This window comes from Photinus pyralis, unplaced genomic scaffold, assembly GCF_008802855.1.
Source record: "Photinus pyralis isolate 1611_PpyrPB1 unplaced genomic scaffold, Ppyr1.3 Ppyr1.4_LG7, whole genome shotgun sequence".
Taxonomy (NCBI): Eukaryota; Metazoa; Arthropoda; class Insecta; order Coleoptera; family Lampyridae; genus Photinus; species Photinus pyralis.
In genome coordinates, this window is record NW_022170738.1 from 11525096 (window position 1) to 11543113 (window position 18018).

The 18018-nt window shown below is 36.2% G+C and overlaps 1 protein-coding gene across 3 annotated transcripts in view; it reads right to left on the reverse strand.

The window, feature by feature from the left end:
* LOC116177230 (vacuolar protein sorting-associated protein 13B) overlaps nucleotides 1–18018 on the reverse strand; it is a 65543-nt gene that overhangs the window by 705 nt on the left and 46820 nt on the right. The window contains exons 32-39 of one of the 3 annotated variants that reach the window (XM_031496140.1): nucleotides 16254–16658; nucleotides 15971–16208; nucleotides 8479–8833; nucleotides 7016–8432; nucleotides 4283–4961; nucleotides 1321–1482; nucleotides 1197–1267; nucleotides 922–1045 (exon numbers count right to left, since the gene is read on the reverse strand). In XM_031496140.1, the coding sequence (XP_031352000.1) occupies nucleotides 7247–8432; nucleotides 8479–8833; nucleotides 15971–16208; nucleotides 16254–16658 (2184 nt within the window). In that variant the 3' untranslated portion in view covers nucleotides 922–1045; nucleotides 1197–1267; nucleotides 1321–1482; nucleotides 4283–4961; nucleotides 7016–7246. Of the gene's footprint in view, nucleotides 1–921; nucleotides 1046–1196; nucleotides 1268–1320; nucleotides 1483–4282; nucleotides 5185–5440; nucleotides 5459–7015; nucleotides 8433–8478; nucleotides 8834–15970; nucleotides 16209–16253; nucleotides 16659–18018 lie in introns of those variants that run through there. The other 2 variants (XM_031496141.1, XM_031496142.1) reach the window with 2 other exon arrangements.

Below are 18018 nucleotides of genomic sequence, written 5' to 3' on the forward strand. Positions count from 1 at the left end.
TTTAACATAATTCAAAAAATTCAAAAAAATAAAAAAAGTCAAAACATTCAAAAAGTTCAAAAAATTAAAGAAATTCAAAAAAGGCCCATAAGAAATGCAAGGGAATTAAAGAAATTCAAAAAGTTAAGGAAATTCAAAAAGTTCAAAAAATTAAAGAAATTCAAAAAATTCAAAAAAATTTGAAATTAATTTTGTCATTTATTTTTTTTTGAATTTTTTGAAAAGTGATTCAAAAAATTTAGAAAAAAAGCAAAAATCCAAAAAATTCAAAAAAATCAAAAAATTCAAAATATTCAGAAAGTTCAAAAAATTAAAGAAATTCAAAAAAGCCCCATAAGAAATGCATGGGAATTAAAGAAATTCAAAAAAATAAAGAAATTCAAAAAGTTAAAAAAATTAAAGAAAAACAAAAAATTCAAAAAAATTTACATTTAATTTGTTGAATTTCTTGAAAAGTGATTCAAAAAATCTAGAAAATAATTCAAAAATTTAAAAAAATTCAAAAAAATAGAAAAAATCAAAAAATTCAGAAAGTTAAAAAAATGAAAGAAATTCAAAAAAGGCCATAAGGAATGCAAGGGGATTAAAGAAATTCAAAAAATTCAAAAAATTAAAAAAATTGAAAAAATTAAAGAAATTCAAAAAATTCAAAAAAATTTGGATTTAATTTTTTTAAATTTTTTTGAACCATTTAAAAAATTTAAAACTTTTTTTGAACAATCAACTTTTTTCAAATGACTAAAAAAAATTCAAAAATGTTCTAAAAAAATTAAATTAAAAAAAATTCAAGCGTTTAGATTGGCTGATCATTTCCAAGATCGTTTCCTTTTACGCTGGCTTTTTATACAAATCCAGGTTCCCTTTCCAGCCTTTGGTTTTCACCGTTGGCTTTCACCATTGGTTTTTACCGTAGGTATTTACCGTTGGTTTTCACCGTTGTTGCATTGTCTCTTGCAAGGTGCCATTCCTGGTGCAGTCCCCTTTGACACATGCGAAGTTAGTTTCTGGTATTTTCCAGATTTCCAACGTCTCGACCTCGCACTTCCTACATTATGTAAAATGAATTAGTTGAAAAGTTGAAAAATAAAGTTCAAAAGTAAATAACTTGACCCGTATTTGTTTTGGTTCCCTTGTTCACGACGGAATCAAGTTATCTACGATTGACACATTTTAATATAATTTTAATTGAACCTTACCATGTATTTCTGGTCGACGGCCGTAACGTAATGACTCTGTAGATGATGGTGTCGAATTCGATGTGGTGTACCTGCAATAATAAAATTAACTAGTAAACGTGTACGGAGTGTTTCATTCTCCTACCTAAATGAATGTTGCGGTCTCGGGGTTGACAAGCGACATAGCCTTCTCCGACTACGTAGTTGCTCTGTGTTGATTTGAAGGATATTGGATCTTCCCATCGGTATTGGAGCAGTGTTGTCATTCTGGATAGCTGGCGATTAGGTAGGTACTGCCAGAGACAATCTAAAAAGAGAAATCAAATTTAAAAAAAGTAAGTAAGTATGGGGAGTAGGGGACGTCTCAAAGAAAGTTGTCAAAACATGCAAATCGTAGAGGAAATACACGTTGCACCCATTAGAAGAAATTGCTCCTACAGTACACCTCCCAATAGTCAGGAAAACTAGAATGGGTCGATGGGACGGGGCGAGCGCCGTCCTGCTTAAGTTATGCCCCGGAGACAGCTATCCAAGTCGCGTCACTTAAGACTCAACCTAATAGTTTATACATAGATGGCACTGCATTTGGGAAAACGATGTATGATGCTGTTAGATACGGGTGTAACAAAGACCAAGATTGGGCTACGAGTTCAAAAGTTACAGCCCTTTGAATTTTCTTTCGAAATTGATTTCTAGTCTATAACTTTTGATTGAGAAATCTGATCGAAAAAGTACGAATTGTTTTGGATTCTACGCCCCAAAATTAATAAGAAAAAGTGTGGAAGGTGGATCCTGTAACAGTACGTTGGTTTTTCCTAGCTCATACCTGGTAAATTATATAAAAAATCCTTTTTTGCAAATGTCAAATGGTTGCGTATCTATAGAAATCATTGTTTTAAATAGAACACCCTGTACAGGATCATTCTTGAGGAGTGTCAGTTAGAAAGATATGAAGAACCTTTGGAAATGAAACTAAACTGATAAGTCCTTTAAGGATTTTGGCACATGATGAATTGAACTAAAATATTTTCAAGATGGCGCCACTTCCGCAAGCACCAGAAGTATTTGTGGAAGTGGCGCCATCTTAAAAATATTTTAGTTCAATTCATCATGTGCCAAAACCCTTAAAGAACTTATCAGTTCAGTTTCATTTTCAAAGGTTCTCCATATCTTTCTAACTGACGGTCGTCAAGAATGACCCTGTATATTTTATATTATATGTTGCCATCTTATTAATATTTTCCGGATAATTCCCCATAAGCAAGCCTCACTTTTATGAATCGGAACGTTGAGCACCGAGTAAAGACCAACACTTTGATAATGAGAAAGTTGGATTTAGTGATACAGGGTGTTCACAATGAAATGCGGTAAATTTTCCGAAGTAATTTTTGTCAAACTAGAAATACCGCTATTTTATTTCGCCATTCGATAGTCTTTTGTGTTCTTTTCAATTTTTATAAGGGCACGCCTGTCTAAACCTCGTAGTTGTTATTATACTGCAAAATACCGAGTATAGTTGCAGTAAATAATTAATTTGGGGCAGTGTTTACCATCGGCCATTTTTTTGATTTTTATTATCACAGCCTACTTCGATGTATCAACATGTAATTCATATGGGTAAAAACCACGAGGTACAGACACAGGGCATCCCTTCTAAAAGTTGAAGAGAATACAAAAGACTATCGAATAACGAAATAAAAGAGTGGTACTTCCATTTGAAAAAAATAGTTATGACACTTTTACCATTTCATTGTTAATCACTAAATCCAACTTCTCATTATCAAAGTGTTGACTCAAAAATGATTAACTTCAAAAAACAAGGTATGATTCATTAAAATGAGGCTTGCTTATGGGGAATTATTCGGAAAAAAATTACAAAGATGGCAACAATTACAAAAAATCAAAAAGAGAATAGGCTTCAATGTAGATTGTAAATGTCAACAACTAATAATACACAGGGTGTTCTATTTTAAAAAAATCATCTACTTACTCCATGAAACAGAGACACTCTGTACATTCAAAAATAATTTCTATAGATGCGCAACCATCCACAGTTGACATTTGCACATAAGATTTTTTTATACCTTACGATTTGCGGGCTAGGAAAGACCGACTCACTGCTGTAGGACCCTGTATAAATAACAAATACAACCTTTAGTCAAATAGTATCTTTTAGCGTTTTTTTTAATTAAAAAATGTCTATAAGATGGTCCTTAATTTCGTGACAATATGCAAACAGGACCTGGTAGTACCTGGCAGTACACAGAATTACTGCCAGGATACAGAAGTACACAAAGTACTGCCATATAAAAGTTTGCCCAGTGCAATACCCCTCGTTTGTTTGTATTGATTGTTTTATATTGTTCTTGGTACATATACTTATATGATATTTTTTGACGTGTGCAAATACTCTATTGTTATTACACACTAATAAATATTATTATTATTAGTTCATGCACAAAGTGTCACACAAGAAAATTTCTACAGTGATATTGATGTAGAAGTAGACATAGGGATTTACGTGTACCTATTGTTTTTCCCTGCCTACTTTTAAATGACCGGAAAAAACATTACACGTATATTTTTTAAATGACAAAATCTCTTCTGAAGGGCGCCTAATTTTATGCAACCAAAATAACTTCTTGAAACAAATAAAGTTCTGGTTGCCGTATTCATTAATTTGAATATTATCGCTTTGACTTTCCTATTCTAATTTCGGTTCGTGTGCGATGTTTTTAACTAAGGAAAAAGTTGATATTTCCAATTGGTATAGTGCCACTAACAGTTAAAGGAGCTTAAGAGATTTATTTTCTGTGAAGCCAAAGTAACAATATTCAAATTAATAATTAATATGACAGCGAGATCTTTATTTGTTTCAAGAAGTTATTTTGGTTGCATAAAATTAGGCGTCTTTCAGGAGACTTTTTATCATGTAAAAGTACATAGGAAATATGTCGACTTCTACATGAATATCACTGTATACACAAACGGGTATCTTTATGGTTATTTACGAGATATTGTGTGATTTTTTCAACATTAGTTCAAACAGATCAAAATCCTAAGAGGAAATGGTCTGTAATGAAAATAAATAGCAAAAATTTACATACCCCTGTTCTGCTTTGGTAACTGGAATCCTTCCAAACGACTTTGGGGTTTGTGGAAAGGAGACGACAACAGATATCGCTTAACCCTGATCTTCCAGACGAAGGCGGTGTTTTCTGGTGGCAATCTTCTCCATGTTTGAACTTATACGGTGCAATGGTCACATTATTTCTTTTATAAGCTCAAATAAGAATAACCTATGCGGAAATTAATTGGTGTTGGCCTTCTGTTATAATATATAACTGTAGGAATTCACTTCTAGCCTTTGGTTATTGTATTTCAGATGAACTGAAGAGTGTAATACATGCCCGTAACTCTTGAGTGCTAATAAGGCTCTCAAAACCGCATTGGACCGCTCCGCTCCGACTCTAGTCTCCAACACGACTTTTACCACATTAACCAAACACTTTAGCTGTCGGGGTAACAAGTACAACTCAAATTCACAGCTAAGCCTGGATTTTGGACTAGGTTGCGTCGTTGGTCTAGCCTTGACACCCATGAGAGTGCCTCGTTTTCGGATTAATTTTTCTAGTAAACTGACGCCCATAAATGGCACTCTCCACCCATTTCAGCATGTACACATACTCATAATTCTCGCTTAAATGTGCACCCTTGCTTTTTTGTTTAATATTTTCGGTGAAATCTATTGGGTCTTTTCCCAGTGACGTCATTTTAGTCACGTACCTAGTTGAAATGATATTTATTACTTTACGTCCCAAATATTGACACTAAACTCCTACAACTCATGCTTTAAAATTGTTAGTAGGTATACCAAAAACACTTGCTCATTTTAACTGGAATTTTAAAAAATGCAACCCCCTTAAGCTACAATGTCACAGTGCGCACGTTTTTTCAGCAAGGGAAATACGCCATGCAGGTTCTTCACAACGACGCCAAGGCCGATGACCTTAGTTCAAATACCACCCGATAATCACAGGAATAGAAAGATGACCAAAAATTCTACCTTTAGGCTGGTCAATCTGGGCAAGTTTATACAAGTGAGGTAGAAAAAATTAGTAACAAAGTGATCTCTGCGGAAATGAGTACTCAATAGGGTCCTTATTAACCCCTCAAGAATCGCACTTTGTCGCATTGGTGGAACTTGGAAAAAAAATGGCCGCCATCTTAATCTTAAATAAAACCCGCGTCCTTTTCAATAATCTGCGATGCCATGGAATTTTCTGAAACCAAAAGATATCCAGTTATAATTAGCAGCAGTTCGAAGTGGATTTTATGATCGACTTGGTTACTGTCTTGCAGTTAATGGTGACTTATTCGAACATTTATTGTAAATTGTTATATTAGGAAACCGTTTTTAGTAATTTGGTCTTTCTTTATGTTGAATTCGCTGTTCTAAATTAAATACTTTTTGATAGAATTTGATTTGTTTTATAGCAGACATTCCATGGCATGACGGATTTTGGCGTAGTTTTTGTATTAGAAAATTCCATTGCGTCACAGATTATTGAAAAAGATGGGGGTTTTATTTTTCCAAATTTCCGTCTTTATTATGCAGAAAATTGACAACTAATACGGTTGATTGACGTAAAAAATTTTTTTCTACAAAAAACCTTAATACATTTTTGCTCTAAAATAATTTGGGGAGCCAATAATCGCATGTTATGAATTTTACATTGAAATCCCTATGATGCGTGACGCAAGTAACCACCCTGTATATGCGAATGGTTTCAAGGCAGTGGCGTAGGAAGGGGGGTGCGGAGGGGGCGGACCTATCTATCTAAAATTTGAAAAGGCTTATGATTAATTATGGTAAGGGTGACAAGTTGAAATTCCGCCCCGGGTGTCAGAAGACCTTGCTACGCCACTGCTTCAAGGCAAAGCTTAAATTCAGAATTGTGTTTAGCCTCACTACCACCAACCGAAGAAGCTGCCAAACAGCACATTAATATCATGAATCTTTTTTTTTTAATTGATGTATTGCTCCATGTGAATTATTTGGATATATTTAATGTAGCAGGTAAGTAGAGGGAAGCAAATAATTGAATGTTTTTATTTTCTTTAGGTTATCGATTTCGAAGCTCACTTCATCATGAGACCTTGCTAAAATATATAAACGACTCTAGTGAGCCGATAACCTAAAGAAAATAAAAACATTCAATTATTTGCCTCCCTCTACTTACCTGCTACATTAAATCACGAATCTTCTTTAGACACCGGTACAGATTTAAAATAATTTTAAGTCCCGATTTAATTAACACTGCTATATCTGCATTAAGTTTTTCAAATACATCTAAGTCTCGACACAGATGTGAATAATTACCCAATTATTGAGTATTTTACTTTAAAATCCTTATTTTCAAAATTAGGCATAAAAAAACAGTTTTAACTAATTCAGATATTCACCAAATTTAAAAAAAATCCATATTGCCAAATCATAAAAATTTCAATAATTTTTTTGTTTTTTGATCAATAGACTTTTTTATTACGGGTAACTTTTGATTCTCCATAAAAAAAGTCTCTTGAGTTTTTTTGATATAATTTATACTTTACGAAATATTTAATAAATTCGAAAAAAATCAAGATGGCGGCCATTTTTTCCAAATTCCACCAATGCGACAAAGTGCGATTTTTGAGGGGTTAATAAGGGTACTCATTTCCGCAGAGATCACTTTGTTACTAATTTTTTCTACCTTAACCACCTATTTTGACTAGCCTACTTATGTTAATGAGAAAACGTAGTTTCCGATTGAGTGATAAAAAAAAATGGAATCACTTACTGCAAATTCACTCGCTGGAATTATTTGCAACTTCCCTGCAGATCGAAAACGGGCAACATTTTGTAAACAAATCCCGAAACGCTGTCACTTTCTGCAATAATTAACATCAACATGTAAAAATACACTTTGTAATTAACACAACAAATTGTAATATTTACACAAATAAAATTAAAATATCATGTACATATATTTTTAAATATTTGGTCGGCAATTTAACAAAAAAAAAAGTCGTTAGAGAATCGGAAACACGTAATTCTGCATTTGATGTTTCACCAACGATAAGATGGTTAAGAAGTAATTGCGATTTTGCGGATTCACGTAAAAGGATAGGGTGGACTCCTCTCGCTGCGAGTTCGCAACGGAAGGGGGAGAGGGACAAGGCGACACGCCCATCGCCGAATGCTCGGGACTGGTGTCGTCCGGGAAGGTCAGCAAGCCCACGGTACTCTTGACGTAGTCGGCGACCCTTGCTCGGGACACGGGATCCATTTCTATGCTACATTCATCGCGCGCCTTCGGAATTGTAACTGTCGGTGTCAGTCGCAAGTTTAGTAAGGTCGGGTCCGAGGTGTCGTCGATTGCGTTCAATTCGGATAGCGCGATGATGCGGTGGGAGACGTCCTCGTCTGAATTGACAATCACTAAGGCTTCGGTTGTGAGAATCAAAGTTACAGCTTCGTATTGTCGGTCGCTCGTGATCCATGTAGCATCCGTTACAAACAATGAGTTGGTTTGAGTTAACGGTTCAGTAAATTTCCACGTGTACTTCACTAACGAGTTCGGATTTGAGTAAATGTGGTGAAGAACCGGTTGCGATCGCGCAGTTGGCGCAAGACACCACCCGGCGCCATGTAAAAGTCCTTGCCCGGTGAGCGCAACTAAATCGGCGGCCCCGCTTAGCGGTTTCGTAAACACGCCCATTAGTCCCAACCCGACTCCAGTCACCAAACTGCGTGGCGACACGCCCTCCTCCATTACGGACTGCAAAGGATGGTGAGCGATTCCGCCCACTGCGCCTAATAGACTTATCCCGAGACCGGTTAAACCTTGCACAAATCCTTCGGTTATACCCGACGGTCGATGGCGCCTCTGTTCCTCTGTTCTTCTCAAGTGCTCCTCGTCAAGAGTTAACCTGTCCAAATTCCGCGCGACGCTCGATGCCAACTTCGTAACCGACTGCAACGTACCCGCGGTTATATGCTTCATTAGCGAGGCAGATCCGTACGTGACCCCTTGCAGAAAAGCCCACGGACCTTGTATCAGACCTTCGTAAGGCAGACTGACAAAGTCACGTAAGCCACTTCCCATCGCCCGCGCCAGACCCCCCGGGCTGCCCAACAGTTCGAGAGAACCGACCACCCAGCCGGCTCCAAAAATTGCTCCAGATATGTAGTGCATCGTCAAGGCATGGCCCAACCTAAACGAAATTTGGCTGTCACGCAATTACCACAATCCCCACTTACCTATACGAGGTTGATATTAAATTCCTACGTTCAAATCGATTGAACTGCAACGGAGATTGATCCAGTGCGATGTATAGCTTCATCGACCAATGTACGGATAGTAATACTGTTATCGGTTCAATTGTTAAAGTGCAAAGCGACAACGGTTGCGCTAACGCTTTCGAGTCTAATGTAATGCAGTACGGGACGAAAATCGACGACGAGTTGAAGAGGGAGCAAGTTTTTGCTCTGTGTTTCGGTCTTAGAACTAAATTGGCGGGCGAGAACACGGAGAGGTACTCCATTAAAGCCATCATGTAGTTGTCCTCCACGTAGACTAACAGCGGTCGAATATTTATTGTTATGTCTCGCAGTTCTGAAACAGTGTGATTGGTAGAAAATATTGTCTAAAGTCTGTATAGTAGGAACATAGATATATAAATACATAGATACAGCCATACCCCAACATAGTTCAAAAGGACGTACCATCTATTACCATCACTTTCGGCACATTAATTACGTATAGCGCTATCCTTCATAGAGGTACCCTGAGCATGGAAGACAAGATTCGCATTATTTATTATAACTGTCAATCAAATTGTTAGCACAAATCACACAGAAAATTATCAGATTTGAGACTTTACAACATAAATAAACCGCCTTTTTATTTATTTAAATCGCATAGCAGCAAGAAATGTTGCATTTAAAATGGAAGATGTTACTTAGAAAGCTGGCAAATGAAGAATTTGAAAAAATTACAGCTGACAACTGGAAGAAAGTGTGTGAACATGTGGAAAGTGATTAATTTAAAAGAGAAGTTATATTTGGTTGATGTGGCTGAACTTTATAATAAGTGTTAATAATGACAGTGATGATTCGAATTTGTCAATTTCATCTGACGATGATTCGGATTGTGAGCTTTTACAAACGTAATGAATGTTCACTAAATGAGTATTATCACCAATTGGATATCATTGTTAAGGTGTTGTATTTATTTTAAATAAATGTACACGTGTAGCTTACTTACTACAATTAGCACTATAATTTCAAAAAGAAACCCCACCGAATGGACATATGCCGAAAGGTAGGCAAGACGCGTAGCGACCAAAATTTGATATTGCACGCACACACAGTCTAAAAACTCGTTTTCCTAAGAATATTGCACGGATCCTTCTTTGTGATCATGATACAAACGCACTGCATCAACATCATATAGGCCAAAATGATAATTGGAAACGAATTCACTTCCTGTCGCAACTTAATTTCCTTTACCATTACGCCTAAAACCATGCAATTAAAATTAAAATGTTGAACATAAACTTTACTTACTTACGGTTTTTTTGATATTCTGCAAGCCAGCAATGAATTCACTGCAGCACATCATGCCAAACAAGGTAAACATAATCCCAAATTTGAATGGCGTAGCTCTATGTAATAAAACTATTTCAGGAATAACAATTATGGACGCGTCTATCATTGTAGCAAGCACTAATGTTATTCGTATTCAATTGATAACGCAATAATTACATAATATTTAGTGAAAAAACCGCCCATCATGTTTAGGGCGAATATTTTTAGTTAGATTTGATTTCGCGCGATCGTGAAATGTGTCAACTGTCACATGACTTATATGGGACGCGATAAGTTTGTTTTAAGCGTCCGATCCGCGTACGACATAGTGGTTAAGGCAATAAAAAGAGATAGAACATGTTTCATCTTGGTTAGAAAGTAATGGAGAGATGTACAAATTTCTTTGATATGTTTTTTAAAAACCGAGGTACGTTTGTTAAGGATGGCTGTATCTAGGTATTTATATATCTATGAGTAGGAACTGGCGGTTGCGCCATCTTTTTTCGGTTTCGTTAAAATTAAGGTACGTCACATATTGATTAAAGGTCCACTCAAAACGACGCGGAAATGCGGGAACGGGAGCGGGACGATATGCGTGCGAACCGCCGCATCGGTTTACGCATACTTGAATACTCCGCTGTACAAATATATCCCGCATTCGTCCCGCCCCTGCGTTATTTGACTTGACTGGTGCGACGACGGTTTACTCCCTCTAGCTTTATAACAAAGACAAAGATGTCAATTATTCCGAAGTTTCATTGGGCGCTGCAACTGAAGTGTCAAACGTCATTGATGTTTGGGTTAGGTTTGAATGACATATGACAAACGCCAAACATCATCCGACACATGGTACAATAAGACAAGGTAATACTATAACTAAACGCAGATGACGTTTTTATCCCAATGACGTCACAAGAATCACCGCCAAGTTTGAAAATGACATACGCTTCATACTTGAATTAGAACTGCCATTGCAATTACTAATTTAATTTGGTTGAGTAATCATACTGAATGCATCTCGGAATGCATTTAGATATAAATATAAGGCAACAGAGAAGCTAAACGCACCACTTAATATACTTATTTCAGAAATTGAATCAGCCTTTTAAGTTATTTTTATTGCCGCTAGGAGGTCTCGTCCTTATTTGAAAACGTAAAGTCACTAGATATAGAAAGTACCGCAATCATCCGCCATTTTTGGGCAAATTTGCTGCCAACTTAAAAAAATGGACAAATAAAATCTGAATAGCTGTCATTTTTTATAACCTAACTTCATAGTACTGTCATGTTTTATAAAAATATATACAGATATCTCCAAACAGGTGGAACAATCCCTAACATTAAGGTTACTAGAATCTGGTAACTTCCGCCATTTTTGGGCAAAAATCATGCGTTCTCTCTCTAACACACGAGTCCAATGGATTGCGGTACTTTCTATATTTAGTGACTTTATGAAAACGTAAAGTAACTAAATATAGAAAGTACCGCAATCCATTGGGCTCCTGTGTTAGAGAGAGAACGCATGATTTTTGCCCAAAAATGGCGGAAGTTACCAGATTGTAGTAACTTTAATGTTAGGGATTGTTCTAGTGACTTTATGAAAACGCTAATATAATTTTTACTTACATATTTTATTGTAACTTTAAATATTTGTATTGATAACATGCAATAATTGATACTTTGTAAGTTTAATGTGAGAAACTTGCCGCAGTTGACATGGATTGAACAAATCTGATCATATCCATAAAGGGGATCAGTGGCGTATTTACGGGGGGGGGGGGAGGAGGAGGAGAAGGGGATATATATCCCCCCCCCAGAAGAATTGAGTTAAAATAAATGCAATAATATATAGGTATATATAGAGAGCAATTTTGGTTTTGGTTAAAGTCTAAATTCATTAAAATCTAAATATTCTGTAGTATTCAGTATTCACTATTCAGTGAGTGATCAGTGTTGGCAGTCAACGATTTGGCTATTCGGCATCGATCGGCAATTCGCTACATTGATGCCCAAAATAACAAATAGGTATCAGGTACTTAGTACTGCTACTGAGATGAGGTACCTGCGTCCTGCCTTTCACGAAATGACGAAAATAAGAATTTTAAATTTTAAAAACAGGAATTTTTTTCCCCATAACTTTTGATTGAGACGTCTAATCGAAAAAGTACGAATCGTTTTGGATTCTACGCACCCAAATTAATAAGAAAAAGTGTTTTCCCCAGAAATTTTGGCGCAGTCGAATTTTGGTAAAAAAGGAAGGTTATACACTGCCTTTTTTTGAGCCTCGAAAAAAAAAATTGTCTCAGATCGACCGGAAAAAAATATTTCCTTATAGAATGTGGCCTGTAGAATCCATAATTTCAAACAGTTCCAAGATCGGACTACTAGATCAAAAGTTACAGCCCTTTGAATTTTTTGTCGAAATTGGTTTTTTGCCCATAAATATACCTATTATTCAAAGTTTTCGTTGACTAATTAAAGCAAAAGCAATAAAGGGGACTGTCAGCAGTAAGAAATAAAATACCGTTTTAATCTAATCTTTTTCGCCTGTACAATAATAAATAGATAAATGACTACCAGCATCAGCAACCTGCAACCCAATTTCTTACCCCCCCCCCCTTCTAGTACGCACTGGGTGACTGTATGTGCCACGAACTTGTTTAATCCCCCCCCCCCCAGAATAAATTTCTACGTACGCCACTGAAGGGGATACACTTTTATTAACTGGTAGGACTACACAAACCCCATTACTTTATTGAACGGTAGAGCCAAGTTATCCCAATGACGTCACGTATAGGCATACCTTGTCTTATTGTACCATGATCCGACATATGACATCAATTTTCTGTTACTTCCAACTGGTGGGTATTAAAGAGAGATAACCTAGATATGACGCAACCGCCAGTTCCTATTTTATACAGAGCTTAGCTAGCGGAAGGTGGTTTGTCCAGTGATGGAGTAGTTGGAGTTAGAGCCTAATCCTCCAGCAAATTAATTTAATTTGAAAACCATCCTTACCATGCGTTCACAAAGTAACTAGGAAATTTAAAGCGGTTTCTTTTCTGGAAGTTACCTTGACTGTTTATTACTTATTGGGAAATCCTTTGCGAACTATTTAGAAATTAAAACCTAACAGGGATTACAATGGGCTCTTTGCTAATTTTGAAATTGTTACACCCACTCAAAGATGTCAATTCTTAGGATCCGCCTACGATTCTTTGAAATTACCCTAAAAAATTTGTCGTTTCAGTAGAGGAATATGCCAGTTTCCTAGGGATACTAGAATCTGCCTGTCCAGCAATTACGTATAGCTGGGTATACCGTGCGTTTTTTTACATGTTAATTTAGGACCCCTATATTACACTATGTTCTAGAAATGCTAGTGTAACTGGTTTAGTTACATTTATATGGGTCGAAGACCTCACTTGCACAAAATAAAAATGAACCTTCCAATGTGACACTTAACTTTTAATTTACCCACGGCTAGCTCAGTAATAAAAATATATTTTATACGCCTATGATTTTAGTTGATTGAAATATATTCATAAAAACAAAGGCGATCATTTTCCATTTTTCCTTACACGATTTTGGATGTAAAATATTGGGTTGGTTTATAAAAAGAAGTAGAAAACATGTGATCACGTGTCCATGCTAAATTTGCCCCTTGTCTAAACATTTTGTTTACCTCATAATAAGTTAATGGTACATTCTCCTTTCGAAAGTGTACACACACCTCTAAATCCTAAACAAAATTTTAATCCAACCAAAGGAATGGTATCACTGAAATTATATGCAAATTTCCAATCAGTGAACAAAATAACCAACATCCTTTGTCTGGATCCGATTCTTATCAATAAACGCAATACATATGTGTTTCATGCAAATAATTTTCACTGGTCAATTCCTTTAGGAATATTAAAATTACTTCAATCAAAATTAAAGTACAAATTCCTAAAAATAATCGACCACTACAGTTTGTATAGTGGATCTTTGATCGGGTGTGTTCTGAAGAAGCCGACAATGACGTAGTCGCTAGCGTACAATTCATGATTTATGGTAACTTGATGCGTGTCTGCATTGATTTCATTTCATACCGATCGGCTTTTGTTGCCAATCAAAGATCCATGCAAAGAAAAAATTAAAATAACTTACAGTTATTGACTTCTAGCAACAAATTCATCTTGGGAAATTGCAGCTTCCTTTAGAAATATGGAAACAAATCGCTTCAATGGTACAGTTGACTTTCTGCACCAACCTCGTAACGTTATCTTCATGATGAATGCAAGGTTTAGTACAGGAAAAGTTCGCATGAATCACGAATCCAAGCAAACCGGCTTTAATTTCGCGAAGGTAAAAGTCGAAATCGTAATTATGCAACGGAACGAAATGTCAATACTCCGCTGTTATAATTAATTTCACTCAATTTGTTAACTGTTTTGTTGGAAGTAAAAGCGCCGATTATAAATTCCAAACTTGCTTTTAATCGGTCATTACTGTTAGCGATCCGAAAAAACTTCCTCGTTTATCAAAATTAATGCGCCCGTTGTTATCCCGAAAAATGTTACTTTGCGTAAATTAACGGCCTTGTTACGAATTAGGTTAAAACTACCGCCCCACGCAAAACGAAACCTGCAGATAACCGTCACCACTCCAGTTTCAATTAACACTTCCTAATGACTCCAATGAAAATATGGCATGCACATTCTTGTTTAGAATAATTTCACTCAAAATCAAAAATTTCAGTACGTACCGCTAGCGAAATCAGCTCCGAAACATCGCAATTATGCTAAAATAAAATTCTCACACACAAATAATACGTCCTCGCTCTTTGAAAGTCGAAACTCGTCTGCCTTACAATCCGGTGTAATTAACGTAACTGCACACCTTTATCGAAAATGCACGCGTTGTTATCACTTTTTATACTTTTGTTCATGGTCGTTATGAAGCGGTATATGTGTAAATTTCCCTATGTTTAATAAAATACAAATTCAAAACTTAAATGAACGCGTTATTATCGCTTTTTATTTCCAGACATACTTCTGTTCATGTTCGCTATGAAGCGGTGTATGTGTAAATTTCCCTATGTTGTGAAATACAAATTCAAAACCAAATTTTTGAAACGCAAAGTAACTACAATCACAATTTCAAATAGAAACCGAGAAAAAAGTTAATAATCGGCTCGATTTTCCTCTGATGTAGGCGCAAACCATATCAAAACGTTCTTCGTTGCTAAATTCAGCCATTTTTGTAAATAAGAATTACAAAGAGCAGTAGAAACCATGGATATAGAAACTGACAAGTTGATAAAACGTAACATAAAAGTCGACGAGTTCTCACAGCGGCCTTGATTTGATCTATTTTTGGAAAAATTATCTTTTTTTCGGTTTCTATTTGAAATTTTTGATTGAAAATTTGTGTGATTGTAATTAGTTACCTTATCTTCATCAGTGTGCGCAATTTCAGTTTGCAAACATTTCTAGAACGGAGGGGGTTCCAAATTAACATGTACATTGTACAGTGTGTCCTATTTTGGTGGAGACTGCAGCGTATCTCGACTGTTTTTAAAGATAGAGACTTGCGGTTTTCGCGACCCTGTGACCCTTTTTTGTGAAACTTTTATTACCACAAAAAGAATCAATCTGGGCAATCTGGCTACGTTTGTTTCTGCGGTACAGGGTGAAAACGAAAAGTTTGACCTTTTGGGATGTTATCATATCTTGCTACTCATGTAAGATAGAAAAGAGGTAAAAACTGTCTATTTTAGATATTTTTACGTGGAATCCAGTGGCGTAGTTAAGCAAATTTTAGAACACCATTTTTGAGATTTGGGCCAGAGTTGGAATTTTTTTTCGCAACACCCTGTATATCTTAACGTCAATTTTTTTTCATTCTTTTTCCTGATTAGAGTGATGTATCACAAGCTATATCTTTTTAAATTTTAGCCTTGAACCAAAAATAAAAATCTTTTTTAATGATGTTTAAATAGTAGGCCATGGATTCATGGAGACTTTGTTTTGTTTATTGTATCCATTGTAACTAAGACAATACAATAAAAACAAAACAAAACGATAATAAAAATTGCTCATGGTAGAAACACGTCATTTCAAAGACGGAATCCGATTTTTAAAGTAACATAATTCGAGAACGGCAAAGATTCACTTACTTGAAACATTACACGACTTCGCCATGTCCCTCCACGTTTCTATTCTGAGTTCAACCTTCACCAAAGGATCGGACTGCGCGGCGTTAATCCACTGCAGTATGGGAGTGTTAAAGGAGCCTAACTGCTGATTCGGTTTCGCGTCCTGCCCAATTAGTACGACGGGAAAATCGAAATTGCCCTTACTGTACATTTGGTTATCGAACTGTACGGTGGCAATACTAAAATTGACGTCCATATACTGAAAGCGAATTATTAGTGAGCATTGACGATGAGATGTGCGCACCTGATTTTGTTTGGCCACAACGGCGAGATCGTCCAAAGTCAGGTTGGCGATCTCGTTCATTTCCGCGCAAATGCTGCTCAAGTCCGATAAAAACGTCAGCGTAAATCGCTTTACTAACGCGCTCACTTTGAATACCTCGCATTGGGTGTTTATTGGTACCGTACTTGTAATTAGCGAGGTGGCCATATTGGTTGATGATTCCGCGCTGTATGGCCTGATTGCAATCGCTTTATCTGGCTTGTTCTGGGCAGGCGGTAGGGATTTAAATCCGTAGGTGCTTGATTTTGTAGACAGACTTGAGGATGGAGCAAGTTGCGCTTCTACTATTTGCATGTTCGGCAATTCTGTGAGCTGCTCATCGTCGGTAGGGGAGCTTTGCAGCGATGTAGCACTAGCACTACTGATCTAAAAGTGGCAAACCATTGGACATTTTAGTTGAAACAAGAAAACAATGCTAGGCTTTGTAAAGTAAATCAAAACACCATTGAAGTTATCGGTAGCAAAACGGCGCCACTATCCATTTTTTGCCTAAATACCCAATATTCTTTATTGTTGGTTGTGTAACTGTACTGTTCACAATTAAAGACATATACATTATATAATGTTGTGTGCGATTATTCAACTGAAGAAAAAGTTAATATTGTATAGTGCCGGTAACAGTTTAAGACGAGTAAGAAACTTATTTTATGTGAATTCAAAGCAACAATGTTCAGATCTTCATTTGTTTTAAGAAGATAGTATGGTTGCATAAAATTAGGCGCTCTTCAGAAGAGATTTTGTCATTTACAAAATATACGTGTAATGTTTTTTCCGGTCATTTAAAAGTAGGCAGCGAAAAACAATACACGTAAATCCCTATGTCTACTTCTTAATAAATATCACTGTCTATACTCGATGCAACATGGCCACCGATCTCAACAAACAATAAAAAATTAGACATTCTATTGTTGCCACTGTTTCCTATAAAGTCACGTAAATTAAGACAATATTAACGCCATCTCTAATTTTCCTTCTGACTTCAAAATGGTTACAATCTAGACTAAAGGCATTCAGTTCCCTCACTACTTTGACAGCGCGCTCTTAAACAGTTAATAATACCAACATTTGGTTATAACCAGCACCGAATCTGCATATTCTGCGACTATGGGCCCCTAGAAATTGCCGCCAACCAATTTAAAAGCATTTTATACTCCAACCGAAATATGCATTTTTTACTATTTACAAAAAAGTGTTAATACCACTTTATTTCTCCTAAAGTGCTCAGATTGAGTGGTTTTCCAAAATAATAAAAGACAAATTTTCCTCAATCTTAATACAAAGTTCAGATAATTTCGTCGAAATGTGAGGTTACTCCATATTTCATGATTACTTTTAAGTTGGTAAGAGTGTGCATAACATTCCAACTTCTATTTCGTAAAATTTTTCCACGATAGTACTGTAGAATTATTTCCCAATTTTGTTTTTTTTTTGCCGCCCGTGAAAATTAGCCGCGATCGACCCGGACCCACATTGCCGCCATGCTAAATCCGGCCCTGGTTATAACTGCAATTTCCTTAAACAGAAGCACAAAAAAAACACCAACTGATATTACTTCGGAATCTTGTCAACGTTTACCAATCAAAAAAAGACGGCCGGCTCCCCTTCTCGTCTAACTTCAATATTCCTCTTCGAACGAACTGCTGATCTTCAAATTAATTAGGAGTGATAACGTACTCCTTATCGCAAGACCGGATTTAAATGAGATAAACTTTTACGAAACACTTAA